The sequence below is a fragment of the Typopeltis vanoorti genome, chromosome 18 (genome assembly GCF_054136105.1).
Source record: "Typopeltis vanoorti isolate ZY-2024b chromosome 18, IOZ_Tvanoo_1.0, whole genome shotgun sequence".
NCBI classification, from domain to species: Eukaryota; Metazoa; Arthropoda; class Arachnida; order Uropygi; family Thelyphonidae; genus Typopeltis; species Typopeltis vanoorti.
The window spans coordinates 49,680,544-49,700,790 of NC_143566.1; the positions used below are offsets into that span (position 1 = coordinate 49,680,544).

At 36.1% G+C, this 20,247-nt stretch overlaps 1 protein-coding gene across 1 annotated transcript in view; it reads left to right on the forward strand.

Moving 5' to 3' along the window:
• LOC150096657 (beta-alanyl-dopamine/carcinine hydrolase-like) overlaps positions 1–20,247 on the forward strand; it is a 239,900-nt gene that overhangs the window by 68,918 nt on the left and 150,735 nt on the right. The window contains exon 4 of the mRNA XM_090408553.1: positions 17,735–17,845. Coding sequence (XP_090264679.1) covers positions 17,735–17,845 — 111 coding nt within the window. The remainder of the gene's footprint in view (positions 1–17,734; positions 17,846–20,247) is intronic.

The following is a 20,247-nucleotide window of genomic DNA, read 5'->3' on the forward strand; positions in this document are numbered from 1 at the left end:
ATACCTGAGAAACGAATGAGAAGAATTGTGGAAGAAAAGCTGGCTGAAGAACAAGCTGGATTCAGGCCAAATAGAGGCTGTCAGGATCAGATCTTCACTTTACGACAAATAGTCGAGAAAGCATGGGAATATAACAAAGATCTGTATTTAAGTTTTGTCGATTTGGAAAAGGCATATGACAAGGTGCCAAGAGAGAAGCTATTCAATACGCTGCAGTTATATGGTGTCAATGGGGCATTATATCAAGCAATACGTAGTCTTTATTTGAGTTGTAAGTCAGCAGTTAGAATTGAAGGAAGTACAGGAAGATGGTTTAATGTTAAATCTGGTGTGAGACAAGGATATACATTATCCCCTCTGTTATTCATTATCTATATGGATCACATTATGAAGGAAAGTGGTATTAAACCTGATATCAAAATTGGAGAATGTTAATGTCAGCTCTTTGCTTTATGCAGATGATGTTATACTTCTAAATAAATCCGCTACAAGTCTGCAAAATTCTCTGACTAAATTGAATAGCTGTTGTAATAGATATGGTATGAAGGTCAGCAATAAAAAGACAAAAACAATGAAAATAGGCAGAATCATTGAAAATGTCAACTGTGTTGTGAATGGAGAACCTGTGGAACAAGTAAAACATTTCAGCTACTTAGGCACAATTTTTACTGAAGATGGTAAATTAAATATAGAAATAGACAACAGAATCAGCAAAGCTGGTATGGTGGGAAGTCAATTGAATAAATTCATATGGAATAAGAGAGAAATTAGTCGGAACACTAAATTAGCTGTATACAAGACAGTGTTCAAACCAGTTTTAACTTATGGATCTGAGAGCTGGGTCAGAAGTAAAACACTTGACCCAAGACTAGAGACCGCAGATATGAGAGTCCTGAGAAAGATTAGAGGCTTGAACAGATGGCATCAATGGCAATATCATATTAAAAATGAGGATATTAGGAAAGAACTTGACATTGTCAGTATCCAGGAATGCATTAGCAGAGCTAATCTCAGGTGGTATGGTCACTTAAATAGAATAGGAGAGGAAAGATTAGCAAAACAAGTGTTCTCTGCCAGGTTGGCAGGAAAACAACCCAGAGGAAGACCAAGATATAGGTGGATTGATACGGTACAAAGTGCTTTAGACGATAGAAATATAAGATCTGATAATGTTGGAGTCTTGACAAGTAACAGACTGATTTGGAGGAAAATTGTAGATAGGAAGTTAGTAAAAATGTAATTTTTTCATGTAGTACTGTCATTTCCTGTACATCCCTTGAGGGTACATAGCAGGAATTTGATGATGATGATGATGATGATGATTATATAACATTAAACTAGAAATTAAACACTTGCACTCTAGTCAGTGTACAAAGAGAAGGGAGGAGGTTGTTCTTGCTAGGCTCCGCATAGGTTACAGTTACCTTATGCATTCTCATTTACTGAGAGCTGATGACCCTACATATGTGAAAAATGCAACACACATCTCACTATTCATCATATTCTGGTAGATTGTCAAAAATTTACACAAGAGAGGAATGAAATTTTCACCTATCTAACCAAGCCATATACACTCAGGGAAATGCTAGCAGACTCAGGCAAATTGCATGATATTTTTAATTTTTTAGAAAGAATTAATTTGTACAAACACATTGGACCATAAATTTGTTTATATGTAAATACTTTTTTTGCTTAACTTAACTTTTATACATACATATTATTCATTAGGTTAAATCTGACCAAGTATGTATTACTGTAGGCCTTGATCTTGTATATTTGTATCATCCTGCTGTTAATATGTAATATGTATATTAATATGTAAATACCATATTGCTAAACTTAAATTTTATGCATATATGCTGTATAATAATTCGTTTTTGACTCTTTAAGTATTAGTATATAATGTTTGTTTTAATCTTAGTATATGTAGATACTGCTTTCCTTGACTTCTTTTGCATATGCATATGTTAACCTGCACTGTTATCTATTTATGTACTGCTGAAATCTCTGCAGAAATATTGTTTATATACTTTATTTTTTGAATAATCATGTAGTGCTGTAGGACAGCTTGTCTATTTGTGTACCTTCTAATAATTCTGTTTATATGTATTGCTAAATTCAGTTTATACTACATTACTAAATATTATTTTCATCCATGGATATTTATAATAATCCCTTTTTGCCTATTTTTGTACTGCTATAAAAGCATCTATTATAATTTTATACATATATATAGATACTGCATTCCTTGGCTTAGTGTTTCGTATTTTGTGAATTAACTTATATTGTTGTTAACTATTTTTGCACTACTGTAATAACCTCTGACCTTGTGTGTTGCTGCCCTCTGCAGCAGTTCTGTTTATCTGTTCTTGTACAAACATATTGTTTACAATTTTCTATAAATGCAGATGTTGTAACCTTGGGATGGCACAGTATGACCTTTGTAGTTTTTGTGCCAAATAAACTATAAACCCAAACCCTCATACTCAGACTTTGCTTTCTGTACAACAGTTGTGACTATTGCTGCTTATAATTTTCGTAACAGACATCATTCTTATGCACACGGTATTTCTTCTACATCATCCTTTTCTTATGAATCTCTTGCTTAATAAGATTAAACATCCATTTGACTCCTATCTTATTTATTCTTCAAACTCTTGGGACACATTCTGATATCGCATAATTTATGTATTGTTTAATTGCTTCCCATTCATTGTTGATATTCTTCCCATCCAGCAACCAATCCCATTCCACTGAGCTCAGTATACTCCTCAGTTGGTCATAATTTCCTGCTTTGTAGTTCACTTTGTAACCTTTTTCTGAATGGAATATTCATAAACCTAATCACTTCTCAAGTGAATACTGCATGATCAGTGTCAACAACTGGAGGCAGAATAGTTGCTTCTTTAACTGAAACATCCTCTGACACTATAATGAAATCTAACACTTTTTGACCTCAAGTTCCTTCTGTCACATGCTTCTTGAGGAAGTTGTCCCTCAACGGCTCAGTAAATGCATTTTCATTCTTCTCATGAAATTCTACTGCTACCCTTTCAATATTTGGATAATTAAAGTCTTGCATTATAATTACTCTTTTCACACTCATCTTTTCTATTTGGTGATGCATTTCTTCATCACTAGCAACCGATCCACTAGGTCTGTAACAACATCCCACTATGTAATTGAACTTGTTAGATTCCACCTCACACCAGATGGCTTCAAACTCACTGCCACATGAAATACTGTTAGTAGTAGTACTGCAATCATAGGCCTCAACTCTAACTGGATTCAAGTCATCCGATATCATTAGCATCTCTCTATCCTTCCTAAGAATATTGTACTATTTACACTCGATACCAGTTAGTATGTCTGATTCTGATAGCCAGGTTTCACTAATGCCTACAATCTGAGGTCCCAACATATTGAATGAGGCAACAAACTCTACCCCTTTGTTTCTGATACTCCTAGCATTCGTGTACAGACATAATAATCTACCTGCATGTTGTTTTGTTAACTCTTGTCTGCAGTCTGCATGACACAGTTGGACAACTTACAGATCTCTGTTCTTCTCTAGTGCCTTATACATGTAGACATCCTTGCGCACATTTGATGGGTCCAAACCGGACAAACGCAAAATCAAAATCGTTCTCTTCTCGTCAACATATCCGTGACAAAGTCCATTCCTGTCATTAACACAGTTATATAACATTGTCACTCTTACACCCACATTCTCACCATTCCTCCCTTTATATTAGTTTCCCAGACTCTCTGTGTTAGGTTTCATACCAGTTATTAGATTTTCTAGACTCCTAATACCAAATGCATTCAGGTGTAGGCTGTCTCTCTTATACAAATCCAATCTTCGTTCTTACTCACTTTTATGTTAGTTAATAATTCAAATTCAATAATTAATTCACTATTTAATTTAAAAAATATATCTCACTTGGTCTAATTGTGGTTCATGATTACTGCAGAAAAAACTTTTTCAGCTCTCTCATGTCTTTGAGAGCTGAAAAAGCTCTCAAAGACTTGAGAAAAAGCTGAAGAAGCTCTCAAAGAGCCAATCAGAACAGTTTTTAACTGATTCACCTATATAAGGAGCACCAAAGTGGTTCAGTTCACTCAATCCACATAATTCTTCTGAAGACAATGATTCACAGTGGCTAGTACTCTAATCTTATCCTATTCTGTAATATGTTTCTTAAAAATATATCAGTCATCCAAATTGATCTGTTCTTAGGTACTTGATGTACTTATATCAATAATACTCTTGTTATTTGTTCATTGTATTTATAGTTTATTATACTTTCCTTTATGGATTTTTTCTTGGATTTACTTAATCACTACCTTGCTTGGATCTTATTGTCTTTCTTTTTATTTTTTTATTGTTTTTTAAAACCCTTTCATATTTTTTGCCAATACTTTTCAGCCTTACACAGAAGATATAACACAGACAAGGATTTTCCTTTTTCGAGGTAGATTTCTCTTTTATTGCTCAATTATTTTTTTATCTTGTATTTTCTGTTTTATTGTCATGTTAATTGATTATTTCTTATCAAACTTAAAACATTTCAACTTTTAATAGCATAACGTGTCATAAACATACTTTTCTGACACATTGGGAGGGTGCTAGGGTCGCTGAAGCACACGGCGGTGGATTTGAGCTGTTGTTAAAAAAAGTGTTTTATAAAAGGTGTATAGTGTGAATTCTTTTGTGAATTGTGCTCCATTTTTTTTCTCGGTAACACAAATGTTGTTTAATGGTTATTCTTTAGACTTTCGTTGTTACATATTGTGTTGTTTTTGAGTTACCGAGAACGCATGGTCACAGTATCGGGAGTATTGGCGGCGGAAGAAAATATAAGTTATTCGCTATTTGGTATAGATGAATATAGTGTTTATATATTATATATACATTTAGCGTTTATATATATATAATACAGTGTTTATATAGCATTTCTATGTAATTAACAATTACTTTAGTAGTTCCTCGGCAGTAAGGAATGATGGCAGATTCAGTTACAATAGCAAATGGCCTGTCACCAAGTCCTCCGCCATTTAAGAACTCTATTATAAGTAATATAATAAGGGACTTTGTGGCATGCAATGCTTGCGGCATGTATGTGTCTCGGGATTTGGATATGTGGCTGGTGAGAGAGGGGGGGGGAGAGTGCGTATGCGCATAAAATGCAGGCAGTGGGAGGAAATAAATGAAGCAGATATATCGATAACTGACCTAGTTTTTACCTCTATGAATGGGAAATGAATATCGGAAGACGAGTAGTGTGATAGGAGAGAATGAAGAAAGAAAATGAATGAGAAAATAATAGTCAAAGTCGATAGTATGGAAGGCGTGAGTGACTGAAAGTTTTGGAGATGGTTTTGTTCGGGAGAATGAATTTCAATTAAGAGTGACTGACTTGCAGAGAGAGAGAGATGAGCTGAAAGAGGAGGTGGAATGTCTTGTGAATGAGATGAGAAGTATGAAAGATGAGATTAGAAGAATGGAAGAGATAAATACAGAGTAGAGGAGAGAGAAATAAGGCAAATCAGAATAGAGGAGAGAGAGAGAGAGTTTTGGGAATGATAGAAGAGAAGAGAATGGAAATAGTAGGAGAGAAGGAATGAGAGAGAGAGAGGGGTATGGGAATGCTAGAAAAGGAGAGAATAGGAGCAGTAGAGGAGAGGGAATGAGAGAGACATTTGGGAATGATAGAAGAGAAGAGAATGAAAACAGTAGAAGAGAGGGAGTGAGAGAGAGTTATGGGAATGATAGAGGATGGGAGAATGGAAATAGTTAGAGAGAGGAAATGAGAAGAATGCGAGGGAGTGCTGGAACCAGGAACAGAGTGATGCGAGGACAGCAGGTAAGTAGGAGAACACAGAGACAAAGGGTTAGAGGAGAGAGAGTGAGGGATGCAGATGAACAATCAAGGAACAGAGTGGTTAGGGGGTGTGATCTATGGAGACCCGATGATCTCTGGTGTGCAAGATAGGATGCCAGAGGTGTGTTTGCCTGGAGGGATGATAGAAAATGTGGCTATGGCAATTAAGAGGGGTGAAAGGATGGATGAAAATATTGTGATGGTGGGTACGAATGACTTGAGAGGCAGTGTAAATCGGGTAGTGAAGATCTGAGATTCTTGCTTGAAGTTGTGCAAAAGAAAATGCAGAGAGGGAAGATTGTGTGTGTGTGTGTGTGTGTGTGTGTGTGTGTGTGTGTGTGTGTGTGTGTGTGTGTGTGTGTGTGTGTGTGTGTGTGTGTGTGTGTGTGTTGCCCAGGTGTGATAGTGATGAGTTGAGCAGAAGAGCAATAATACTGAATCGCATAATAGCCAGAATGTGTCAGAAGAGAGGAGTGGAATACGTGGATGCTTGGAGGGCATTTGAGGACAGAAGGGAACTGTATGCTGAGACTGCTTGCATTTCAATGAGGAAGGATGAAGGCATCTGGAAAGATCGCTGTTTTCTTAACGAGTCTGTGTCAATGCAGGGAAACTAGAATTCCCAGGGTGGATGGTGGATGGTAGTCCTCTTGTGGGAATGGGTGCTTGGGGGAAGGGGGACGACATCAGGTAACATTGAGCCCGGGGGGGGGATCGAGAGGGGACAATAATAGGTATAGAAGCAGTGACATTTTTATGCTCTATACTAATGCCAAGAGTATCCTAAATAAAGGAGATGAATTGGTGGCACTGATATCATCAACCTGGTCAAAGATTATTTGGATCTCTGAGATGTGGTTGATGGAGGATGATATAATAACCGGAATCGAAGTGGCAGGGTACAGCATTTTTCGGCAGGATAGGAAAGGAAAACACCACATTTTCCTTTCCTATCCTGGTGGTGGAGTGCTGCTTATGATAAGTGATGACTTATGTCCTCTAAGAGTGGAGGCTTTGGAAGGCAGTGACACAAATGATTTTGAAAACATATGGTGTGAGGTAGAAGTGGCCAAGACAGGATATTTAACAAAAACCAGGGAGCACAGGCAGTGGGGACCAGGAGATGTTTAGGCAGTTGAGCTTGGCAAGTGCAAGAAGAATGATTGTTATGGGAGATTTTAACTACAGCAGTATAAGCTGGGAAGAGAAAAATGCAAGTAGTAAGAAGGGGATAGAACTTCTGGAATTCTTGAGGGACAAATGTTTTCGGCAGCATGTAATAGGGGGAACAAGAGGTTCAAGAGTTTTGGATTTGGTCATAGCATCAGAAGAGCTAATAATAAGTGAGATGACATCTTTATCACCAGTTGGAGAGAGTGGCCATGTGGTTTTGACTTGAAAGATGAACAGATATGCAGGTGTATCAAAGAAAATGGAATGTATGTAGAATTATAAGGAGGGTGAATATAATAGTCTTAGGTATCAACTAGGAGAAGTTCCATGGAGGGCAGAATTGGAAGGTCAGGATATCATTAGTGCTTGGGAAATTGTGAAAGAATATTTGTTAGCAGCAATAGTAAACTGTATTCCATGGGTGAAGAAGCTGACACAATTTGGTGTAAAGTGGATGACAAACAATATCAAACAGGAACTGCAGTTGAAAAAGAGATTATGGAAGAGATGTAAAGAGAGGGGTGGAGGACAGATACATGAAGAATATAAGACACAGGCCAGGAGAGAAACCAGAATGGTGAGGAAGGCAAAACTGGAATATGAGAGGAGATTGACACTAAGATCCAAAGAAAATCCTAGGGAATTTTTTAGCTATGTGGCTAGTAGGTGGAGAAACGATTGTGGAAGAATGATGTTGCTGGATAAAAATTGGAATAGAGTGACTGATGCAGAGGACATAGTGGAGTTGTTCAATGAGCACTTTATTGAAGTATTTCATCCTGGTGGAGGTTTTAATACTAGAGGGATAGGGAAGGTTCAGGGTTTAGCGGTGCAAGAGGAGAGTGTGTTCCAAATACTGAGTACTCTTTATACCAGTAAAGCTGTTGGACTGGATGGTATTTCACCACGGGTTTTGAGAGAATGTGCTAAAGAACTGACAGCTCCGCTGACCTGACTTTTCATTTCAATAAAAGTCTGGCTACAGGGAAAGTACCCAGGGAATGGAAGGAAAGTAAGACAGTGCCGCTGCATAAGGTCTGTAGCAGACCGGAAGTGTCTAATTATAGCCCTGTTTGTGTGTCATCAGTAGTTGTTACGGTCTTGGAGAAATTAGTGAGGGTCTATATACAGAGTTGGACAGATGAGGATAATGTTATCTGTGAGAATCAACATGGATTTGTTAAGGGGCACTCTTGCTTTAGTAATATGATTGCCTTTTATAATAAAGTGACAAGAGCAGTTGATGAGGGAAAGGCATATACTGCGATTTTTTTGCATTTTGCAAAGGTGTTTGACAGGGTGCCACATGATAAGCTGATAATTAAGTTGCAGCACATAGGTTTAAATGTCGGGTTAGTCAAATGGATTCAGGATTGGCTGACTGATAGGTGTCAGAGAGTTGTGTATGGTGGGGCAATATCAATAAAGCAGAAGGTTACAGGTGGGATTCCACAAAGCTCAGTACTGGGACCTGTATTGTTCAACCTTCATATCAATGATATTGTCAATGAATTGCAAGGGGACGTTCAGTTGTTTGTGGATGATGTGAAGCTGGGAAAGGTTATCAGTAATAGTGCAGATGTGGTAGCCCTGCAAGAGGATTTGAATAAACTAGACAGATGGGCAAATGAATGGGAGTGTCGGTTCAATGCAGCAAAATGTAAAGTCTCGAGGTTTGGGAACCATCGATGGGAGGATGTATACTTGATTGGAGGAGGTCGGGAAGACGAGATCTGGGAGTGATGATTGACAAAAAGCTGAAATTCAGGGAGCATATTTGCAAAGGTGGTGAGGGTAACTCAGAGGATTGGTACAATATTGAGAAGGACGCTGACCTGCAGAGATAAAAGAGTTATCATTCCGTTGTATAAGACCTTGATCAGACCACACTTAGACTATTGTTCTCAGATTTGGTCCCGAGAATTTGAAGGGGATAAATTGACTGTGGAAAGGGTACAGAGGCAGATAACAAAGATGGTTTCAGGACTGTACAATATGAGTTATGAGGATCAACTAAGGAATTGTGGACTGCAGAGTTTGGTGGATAGAAGGAGGAGAGGTGATATGATCGGGACTTTTAAACTGTTTAGAGGCAGTTACAGGGTAGACATTGGAGAGTTCTTTCACTTGGTTGAACGGTGGGAAAGAGCGGACAAGAGGGCCATCCCTGGAAGTTACGAAAGGAGGACCGTGCGCAAGAGGGTGAGGAGTGATTTCTTTGTGTGGAGGGTGGTTGAATCTTGGAATGCATTGCCTAAGAGAGTGGTTGGAACGGGAACGGTCAATGGGTTCAAGGAGTGGTATCGTAGGCTTTCCTAAAAATGACCTTCCACGATGAGTCTTTTGACTCCATGGAGGCCTGGATAATAATAATAATATCCTAAGAGGTGCTTCATCAGTTTGTGCTTGCTATTTTACTGTAATTAACATTAAATTTTGTTCAGAATTCTCAGATATTTATACCCCTTATCTGATTCTGCAATCATTATTATAAAACACAAGCCACCTCTGAATGTGGTTCCTAATTAGCCTTTCCAACACTGATCAGTCTAGAGAGTAGTTAGAGTCCCTAAGGATGGGCTTGACCTTGACTTTCTATGGCAAGTCCCAGTTCCATACATCGTGGATATTGTTTGAAGTAATTTCATAGATCCTTAAAAGATATAGTTTAATTCCTACATTCTTCCCTATTAATAAAATATCCTCCTAGTTAAAATGACTGCAGGAAAACACAGTTTTACATCATCCACAACAAGCCTGAAAAATTTGGCCTGACACAGAATGGAGTGGACCACAATATCCTCATCCAGTGTACATCTCTTACATTGGTAACTTTTTAGGAAGGTTTGCTGATAACTTTTAATTCATCTTTAAGTGCTTGTTCATTGGAGCAAATTTTCAAAGCCCCTGTTTTTAAGTGTACTAATGACCCCTAAGGGTCATTAATACACTTAAAAACAAGTACTTCAATGAACAAGCACTTAATGATGAATTAAAAGTTATCAGCAGTACCGTCCTAAAAATGGTTACAGCTAGAATACTATCAACAAAATTCTGTACAAGACCTCACTTAAAAACAAAAATAAAGAAGACTATAATAAAACTGTAACCATTCCATAAGGGATATCAGACAAAATAAACAGAATACTACAAAAATACAATCTTAAAGCCACCTTTAAACATCCTGCAAAATTGAAGAACTTGCTCAAGGATCCACTCCCTCCATTGGCTCATCCTGGGGTATACCGTATTCATTGCACCTGTAATTTGCTGCCCTGTATAGGGGAAACAGGATGCACAATTCCTATCAGAAAAAAAGGAACATAAATGACATAAAATATAATAACTATGGTCAAGCTGGTCTTTCTGATCATGCCCTGAACACTTTACATAGAATTGGCTGGAAAAGCACCTGTTGTTTACATCACACCAAAACATTGTATGAACGTAAATTTAAAGAGACCTGCGAGATTCTTATTAATCACCCTAACAATAATGATGGTCTAAAAAACCCAAACATATGGAAGGCACATATTCTATCCACTTGACCTTTCTCCCTAAGAGTTAATTGTAAATAGAACCATATGTAATCCAGGATCCTAAATCTAATATAACAATTGTCATGTTACACCATTTTGTTAAATCAATTCTATTTAAGACAACATCAGAGACAATGTTTCTCTGATGTTGTCTTAAATAGAATATAGGATTTGATGTAGTTATTTTATTTTATTTTATTTATTTATTGCAATTTCATTTTATTTTCACTAGAGGTCAGGCCAGTAGAATAACCGTTGATCAAATCATTGTCTCTTCAGCATACTATGTAAAATGTAATTTAGCTTCACTCTGTATATATATATATATATGTGTGTGTGTGTGTGTGTGTGTCTACTCCAGATGATGACCTTAATATGAAGGTTGAAACATCGGGAAATTAAAATAATTATTTATAACACGGTTGTAAAGTCCATAATTTGTGTAAAATGAATGCTGATCACCATGTAACACTAAAGGAAAGGATTCTTATTCTTGCATGCTTTTGAACTTGGTTAGGTTTGAAAATATTATTGATCATTTCTGTTATGTTTAGAAGGTTTGAAATTTTGATATCAATGTCAGCTTCTTTTGTATATGATATAGCACATCCAAGGTATTTGAAGTTTTTAACAGATTAATTGGAAGAAAATTGTTCATACAAAACTAGTAATAATGCAATCTTATTTATGTAGTACTGTCACAGTATCCTGTATATTTCTTGAAAGTACATATCAGAGTTGATGATCATTTTTATTCTTCATAATATAAATGGGGAAACTAATCATGGTGATATTTCATACACAAACTTTGTTTGCTTATGCTTGAGTCAAGAATTAAAATCAATATCTAATTTCTTGTCAAGTATAATATAAAATTTAAAAACTGATAGCCAGGTTCAAGTGTAAGTAAACAAAGTTTGCACCCCTGAAGTATTTTCAGGACTGGGGCAACTCGTGATAAAGGTGGTATGACCTCACATCACTTGCCTTAGTATCCCATAAAGCAAAGCACATCTCCTAGTGGACATGTGGACTTCAATTAAGGATTAAACCAAGTATATAATTTCTTGGTATCTTTAATTTATAGTATAACTAAGTGAAAATCTTTCAACAGCTGTCTCTAATCCAGAGTATTATAATAATAATAAGTTGTGACACCTTTTGGCAACTCATATATAAAAATATGACTTCTGCATTACTTCAACCTTGGTATCATCTATGGGTCTGGCTCTCACTGATGAGACCTCAATACAGGTCGAAACCAGTCTGGGTAGTGACCCTTCCTATAATTCATAGCATATACATGTCTGCGAGGAGATGTGCTTTGCATTATGGGATTACTAAGACAAGTGTTTTGAAGTCATATCACCTTTACCTCGAGTTGTCTCCATCCTGAAACTTCAGTTGCAAACTTTGTTTGCTTACACTTGGATAAAGGATGAAACTAAGTATATAATTTCTTGGTATCCTTAATTTATAGTATAACCAAGTGAAAAACTTTCAATGCTAACTATTCTTGATGTAAGGTTGCATGATTGCATTCTTAAAATCTTGTTTAAGTAAAGGAGTTGTCGGAGGTGTATTAAGATTGTAAGTCTGATGACTTACTTGTAGGGTTATATTTATTTGTTATTAAACTCGTTATTCACATTTGAAATCTCTTATTAGATGCCTTATGGTCAATACCATACCTCATAAAGTTCTGGGAGTGAAATCTATGCTGGAAGAAGTGGAAGGGACATTGATACCCTTTCCATACAGAATTAGCAAGACAATCCATGTGGGATGTCAACTCTCAGCCTTGTGGCTGGAGAGTTGTTTTGCTATCCACTCAGCCAGCCAGGCCAGTATGACTTACTTGAAAACTGTAGTGTCCACATTTAGTGTAAGCTATGGACCAAGATAATCTATTTAATGAATTCTACTACCTGAAAAGTTATGCTGAAGGAAAAATTGCATTTTGAAATTATTGTCAGACTTCTGTTAGTTATGGATAAAATGAAACTTTCAAACATTTTTATAATGAAAGTACAGGCAGCCCTCAGTTTACAATGGTTCAATTAACGACGATTCACAATAACTCTGGACGCCTGCGCATGCTTTCTTAGTAGTGTGGTCTGACTGAGAAACGATGCTAGCAGGCACTCTAGTGTTTGAGTGTTTACCGAGCTACTACGATGTATATGTATCAAACCTAGTTTTACTGTTGAATCTACCTAATTGTTCTAATTTTTTTTTTTACATACATACGTATTTAAATTGATAAAGTACGTACCATGTCTGATAAAAGAAGTGCAGAAAAGTTAGCAGAACTTGATGTTAAGAAGGTTCGGAAATCAATCACACTTGAAAAGAAGATGGAGGTGATTCAAAGAATGGAAGATGGGCAGACACGTGCTAATGTCTGTAGAAGTATGAACTTACCTCCTTCAACTGTTACAAATGCTACAATTATGAAAAATGCAGATAGAATAAAACAGTCTGTGCAACAATCTATGACAGTACTAAATGCAAAACATGTAAGTTATAGCAGGGGTAAACTTCATGAAAAAATGGAAAAATTATTATCATTATGGGTGGATGATAATCAGAAAAACATTCCTCTGATGCAGGCTGTTATAACTGAGAAAGCAAAAACAATTTTTGAGGATCTTAAAAAGAGAGATGGAGGTGAAGAAACATTTTTAGGAAGCAAAGGTTGGCTCATGAGATTTAAGTCTCGAAGAAAGTGCCATAATGTCAAATTATGTGGCGAGGCGGAAAATGCAAATGTTGCGGCAGTGGCAAGAATTTCAAGACTGCGTAGAACAAGGAAGTTATCCTCCTGATCTCATTTTTAATGTTGATGAGACTCGGCTCTACTAGAAAAAATTGCCATCACACACCTTCATCTCCTGTGAAGAACGTTTCACTTCAGGTTTTAAAGCTGTAAAAGATAGACTTACGCTTTTGTTGGGTGCAAATGTCTCCGGAACTTTGAAGCTTAAACCAATGTTGGTGTACCATTCACAGACACCACGTGCCTTCAAGGGTCTAAAAGCCATGCTGCCAGTCTATTGGAAATGGAACAAGAAAGCTTGGGTTATACAAGATGTTTTTATAAATTGGTACACAAATTATTTTTGTCCTACCATGCTTCGCTTCTGTAAGGAAAATGATTTGCCAGCCAAGGCATTGCTTCTCTTGAATAATCTCCCTTGACATCCTCAAAATCTTGCTGAAGTAAAAACATCATTGGATGTCAAGGTTGTTTACATGCCCCCAAGCACAACATCGCTTTTGTAACCGATGGATCAGAGGATTATATCAATCTTCAAAGCCTATTACCTCCGTATAAACATTTATGGAAATGGTAAGGGTCTTGGACACTTCAGGAAAAACTATTAAAGACTATTGGCGGTCATTCAACATTTTGAATGGCATTAACATCAAGGCAGCTTGGAACGAAGTGTCAGCAAAGTGTTTAACAGGAGCATGGCGAAAACCTCTTCCAGCATTTATGCACGACTTCAAGGAATTAGAGCAAGTGGAGAATGTTATTGAAGATGTTACCAAGCTTGCACAAGAGGTGTGATATTACAGTTGAAGATATGTCAGAAATCTTAGAGAGCCATGTTAAACCGCTTTCCAATGAAGACTTAGCCGAACAATTAAGTCAACATCCAAAGGAAGAGAAAAAAACGAAGACGGTCCTCTGAGAGATATAAAAATGGCCAATTTACAAGCATAGAGACATTGACCGATGAATTCTGCGAAATGGACCACAATTGGGAACGGAGTGTGAACGTAAAAAGGAGTGCAATCGCATCTATTTGATGCGATTACACTTTGAACTCCTTAAAGCATCTATTTGAACTCCTTAAAGAAAGAAAAAGAAAAACTAGGCAGTTAACACTGGATACTTTTTTTCAAAAAAAATGCAGGTGATCTGAAACCAGGAACTTCAACATAGAAATATGTAATATCTTTATGAAGTTTCATATTTTTTGTATATAATTTTGTTTTGTTTTTGTTATTAATAATTTTATTTTAACAAATATATATGTATGTATTATCAAAGCTTTAAATATAATAATATTACACATACTTCATGTGCATATTTTTTGACTGTGCGGAACATAACTTTTTACCTCCCAATAAAATTGGGGGTTCGGTTTACGCCCATTTTTTAAGGAACAGAAGTGAGGCGTAAACTAAGGGCTGCCTGTATTTCTTCTGGGAATAAAAAAAACATTCTTGAATTTATTTTGACACACTGCTGATTCTATTGCTTTAGTAGAAAGATTTTCTCTTTAGAACATTGATTATAGAGAAAATTCAATTGCTTATTGATAGTAAAATCAATGATAATTATAAAAACCTGTTTCCAAGGAATGAAATGTGATGATTTTCATAAACATGTGCATAAAGATATATATATATATATATACACATATATATATATATGTGTGTATACACACACACACATATGTATGTGTGTGTGTGTTATTGTATCGAGTATGAGGAAAGATTGATAAGATGCAATTTGCAGTCTGGTGGATAGGAGGAAGAGGGGAGATATGATAGAGACCTGCAAGTTGGTAAGGGGTGTTGTTATAGGATCAATGCTGGAGAAGTTCTACAGAAAATAGTGGGAGATCGGGGGAGAACCAGAGGTCATCCCTGGAAACTGTATAAAGAAGGTGTGAGTAGGGGAGTGAGAGGCAGGTTTTTTTCGTGCAGAATTGTAAATGATTATATTTACATATGTGTGTTTGACTCCATGAGGTCTTGAGGTAATAATAATAATAAGAATAAGAATACATATACATATATTCTTCAGAAAAGTATGTTACAGACAAGAACGCAGCAGCTGTATCGGCCACTGTAGCAAAATTCCAAGAAATGAAAACTACTGGGACTTCAAGTATGACAAGCAAGTAAATTCTGAGGCTTATTATTGTATTTTACTTTAAATTTCACTATCTTATTAAAAACTAATGCCAATTAAATTTTTATATATTAATTACCAAATTACACATTAATTTCTTAGCACTTAATTAGCTACTACAAACATACAATTTACAATAATATAGTAAATGTTTGTTCCAATTTGCTTTAACAGTTTTTTTGTAGTCAAAATAGTGAATTTTAGGTCTGATAAAGAATTTTAAATTTTTTTGAGGAAATCTCAAACTTTCCCTGACAGTTAACATCCATGTCTCGTTTTTTGTAAAAAGGGATGACATTAGGAAGAATTATTGTAGTGGCTAATGTTAACAAAGATCTCTCAGCTCTAATAGCTAAGAGATAATTTATTCAAATAAGGATCATGGAAAGGAAGATGTAATTAAATCATTTAGCACTATAAGAGGCTAAACTATTAATGAATAATTTCTCTCTCTCTGTTTACTGCAGTTTGCATCATGTGGTGTATTTAATGTTGTTTTGAATAACTGTTAAATTTTATTTATTTTTATAATAATACAAATAATACCTCAGTTGCTGCAGAGATGAAATAATGTTTATACTCCTTTGATCAGAGGTCATGACATTATCAATGTCATGACCTCTGATCCTCGTTTTTCTTTTCTCGTTTGCATCCTTGTTTTTCTTTTGTGGGCATATCCAGTCAAGCTCAGATGATATTGAAACAGTTCAAACTTTTCAAAAAAAATTTCATGCTGTGCAGTTTTATTTAGCATTGTAATGGTCTGTAAAATTTTGCTTGCTTCTGGCATAAAAATCAAATTAATTCAGAAAATTTATCAGAGAAGTAAGTCCTATATATATATATACAGGGTGTTCGGGATAAATTTGACAGTTTCGTAAGGAAAAAGAAAATCTTCTTTGTATCTATTAAATTTAATGAATTGACAAAAAAACATTACAGGCAGAGTTAATTACAATACTATCAACAAGATTTACTCAAAATAACCACCATTAGCATCGATCACAGCTTCAATTCTGCTTCGGAACCTCGAACAAGCTGATGCTACAGTCTCCCTGGGAAGGGCCGCAAAAACTGTTTTAATTTTATCCATTAACTGGGCTTTTGTATTACTGGAAGTGCGATTGGTGTCTTTTTCAACTGCGCCCCATACAAAATAATCCATGGGGTTAAGGTCTGGGGAGTTTGGAGGCCAAACATTTGGACTGGTGAAGTCGTAGAAATTTTCAGACAACCATTTTTGACTTTTCCCAGAGGTGTGGCAAGGGGCCGAATCCTGCTGCCATACATACGGCCTACCATTGGCTACCCTTGTTATACAGGGCTTGACTACAGTTAGCAACTCCACGAACAAAGCCCGAATTTCAATGCCAGGGTTCTTCAACACCTGTTCCTGCAGATTTGCGAGGAATTCTGCTGTACGAACGCAATCAGATCGTCTGCTAGGGATCTTTCTTCTTGCTACATCCTCGTAGTCACCATTGCAAGTCTCTAGTTCATGCCTGATTGTTTTTACTGTATTCAGGGAGCATTGGGCAGCAGTCGTAATATCCTTATTTTGATGGCGGGCACGAATCATCATGATACAAGTTATTCTCTTCCATGATTCAGGTGGGTTCCAGCTATCCATCCTTTCTGACATCTTGTATATGAATGAAGAAGGGTCCAAACTTTTAAATGAAGAGAAGTGTGTGTTAATACATGTAACTTACGGAAAAATATAATTAATTATAAATATGTCAAATTTATCCCGAACACCCTGTATATTTATATGACAGAATGATCATTGACTCGGTTAACATACATAGTTTTATATACACATTTTTTTCATAAAACTATATATATATATATATATATTTATTTTTTTTGAATACTGAAAGAAAAATATGGCTAGCAGGCTAAACTGTAGAGGTGCTAGTTTTAAGTTTGAGAATAAAATAAATACATGCTGCTCATCCTGATTGCGTAATTTATTTAATTGCATTTAGTATTGTTTAGTATTGCTGAAAATAAATTTATTCTTTATCTATCATTGTAAACATTCTATTTTTTTACATAGTAATGACTCATGTAATGATTTGCATCATCATGCAATGGTGATATACTTCAAAATCTGAATTGCCGTTTTCAAAATTAGTTTCTTAATTTTTTTCTTAATATCCTGGTAGTTCTTAATGTAATATTAGCATTTGTTTCATATATTGCAGCTGTTTCTCCTCCATTCTATAGGAGTGATGTCAGGTGTAAGAATTTCTAAAGGATTAACTGCAAGAGAAGGGCCAGGGTGTAGTTCAGTAATGATTAATTTAAAAGATCATGTATGTATTTAAAGGATAATTAGAATTAAGTTTATAATCTGTTTACAATATATAGTATTTATTATTATTTTTTTGTATGAATTTATTATTTTGAAAATTTTAATATGTTGATATGGGATGATTGAAGTGCAGATACTCTTAACTTGATAATCTTGGCAAGTCTGTGTCATGCCACATGCAAGCATATTTCTTTTGAATTTTTAATGGGAAACACCAGTAGAATCTTAAATTTTTTTTATATATCAATTCTGTACATGAGGGGTTGCTAAGCATAGAGACATCGGTGCCATACGTGGGCTTCTTATCAAGAAGAAAGAAGGAACTTGTTGATATGCTTTTTTTTTTTTTTTTAAACAATTGAAGATTGTAATTCTTAGGGAAGACTGTTCCAGAGCATAGAGATAGAAGGTATGAAAGAAGATGAGGAAAAAATATTTGTTTGATATATTTGGGACTAGACAGAGAATAGATGTTGACCAGCAGCTGCTCATGTATTTGAGTTTGAGGGGGAAAGTGGAGGAATGGTGTCAGATAGTTCAGCAGAACAGTGTCCATGAAAAGTTCTAACTTCCTGTAGAAGAGGCATAATGGAGAAATGGTATCATTTTTGATATCATTCTTATTCTTGAATTATGGTGCAAAATCCAAGTATACTTGGAAGATTGTGGGTGCTTAAGTTCCTGTTAGAACCACTGATGTGTTTTGGTGGCATTGAAGTTGGGCATAGTTGTTCTCAGCCCAGCCCACTGAAATATAGCAAGGAGATCAGCATTTAAGACACTGATTGTAAAAGATAGTGACTGAATTAAGTCTGTGGAAGGATCAACTTCTTCTAGGCAATATCAAGCATTTTCAGAGTTGTTTTTAGTACACTGCCACATATGAGAATGGTATTCTAAGGTAGGATGGATTTGGTATTTATATAGTGTTAGAACTTGTATAGGTGAGAAGTGATGTCTTGACCTGAAAAGGACACTTAGTGTTTGTAATGTGGACAGTGACATAGCTGTGTGTGTGGGGAGGGAGTTCGCCCTGGCAGCACTTTGAACTTTACCCTATACATCGTTTTGACTTTTTATAGTATTTTTGGTGTGTATTGAGAGGGGCGGCAAACTCACGGACCTCCCAGGTGGCAAAAGCTCTAGAAACACCACGGGATGTGGAGGAGACTATGAATGTGATGTGCTATAGGGGTGTAAGTCAGTTCAAAAAGAGATCTGACCTTGCATACAGATCAGTTTTACCAGAGGTGAGGGTTGTGAAACATGGTCTTTCTTGTATGAATTAAGGAAAGGTTGTTTTGGTGGAGGCATAGAACTTAACCCCCTTATTCTTGAATTATGGTGCGAAATCCAAGTATACTTGGAAGATTGTGGGCGCTTAAGTTCCTGTTAGAACCACTGATGCATTTTGGTGGCATAGAAGTTGGCATGGTTGTTCTCAGCCCACTGAAATATAGCAAGGAGAACAGTATTTAAGATACTGATTGTAAAAGATCTTATAGCTTGAAATACATGAGTATCACAAGGTTTGTCAAATGAGAAGGTAATTTATGAATAGAGAAACAGGGTGGATAAACATAAAGATCCCTGGAGTACTCCAGCATTGGTGGTGAAATCTCCATCATTGTCACATTCCTGATATATATCTCAGGGGATGTACAGGATAATTATGACAGTACTACATGAAAAAGTTATACCATTACTAACTTCCGATCAATAATTTTCCTCCAAATTTTCTGTCAGGACTCCAACATTATGAGATCTGATATTCTCTCTTTTAAGGCACTTTCTGTATCAGTCCATCTAAATCTTGGTTTTCCTCTAGCTATGCAAAGGAATTGTCAACATCTCTTACTTGGTTTTTTAACTTAAATTTGTACTCTGATATGGTCCCCAAGGAGTGGAAAGAAGACAAAGTGGTTCTTTTGCATAAATATGGCTCTAAGACTGTTGTAGTTTATTATTATTATTACAGACCAATCATCATCTCGGGAGTGGTGGTAAAAGTGTTGGAAAAGTTGGTTAAGGACAGAATTCAAGAATGGGTTGATCAGAATATGATAGGGGCCAACGTGGTTTTGTTAAAGGTCGATCCTGCCTTAGCAATTTATTAACTTTTTATAATGGAGTGACATATGAGTTGAACAAGGGAAATGGCTACACAGTGATACTACTGTACTTTGCTAAGGCTTTTGACAGGATACCCCCATGGAATACTGTTTCACAAATTAGAGCAGATGGGGATGGATACTAAACTGGTGATATGGATAAGAGAATGGCTCATGGAGAGATACCAGAATACCAGATACCATTGTCGTTTAATTTGTAAAATAAACAATATAGGAAATGGCTTGAAGGGAGATATTCAGTTATTTAATGATGCAAAAGTTGGGTGGCGTA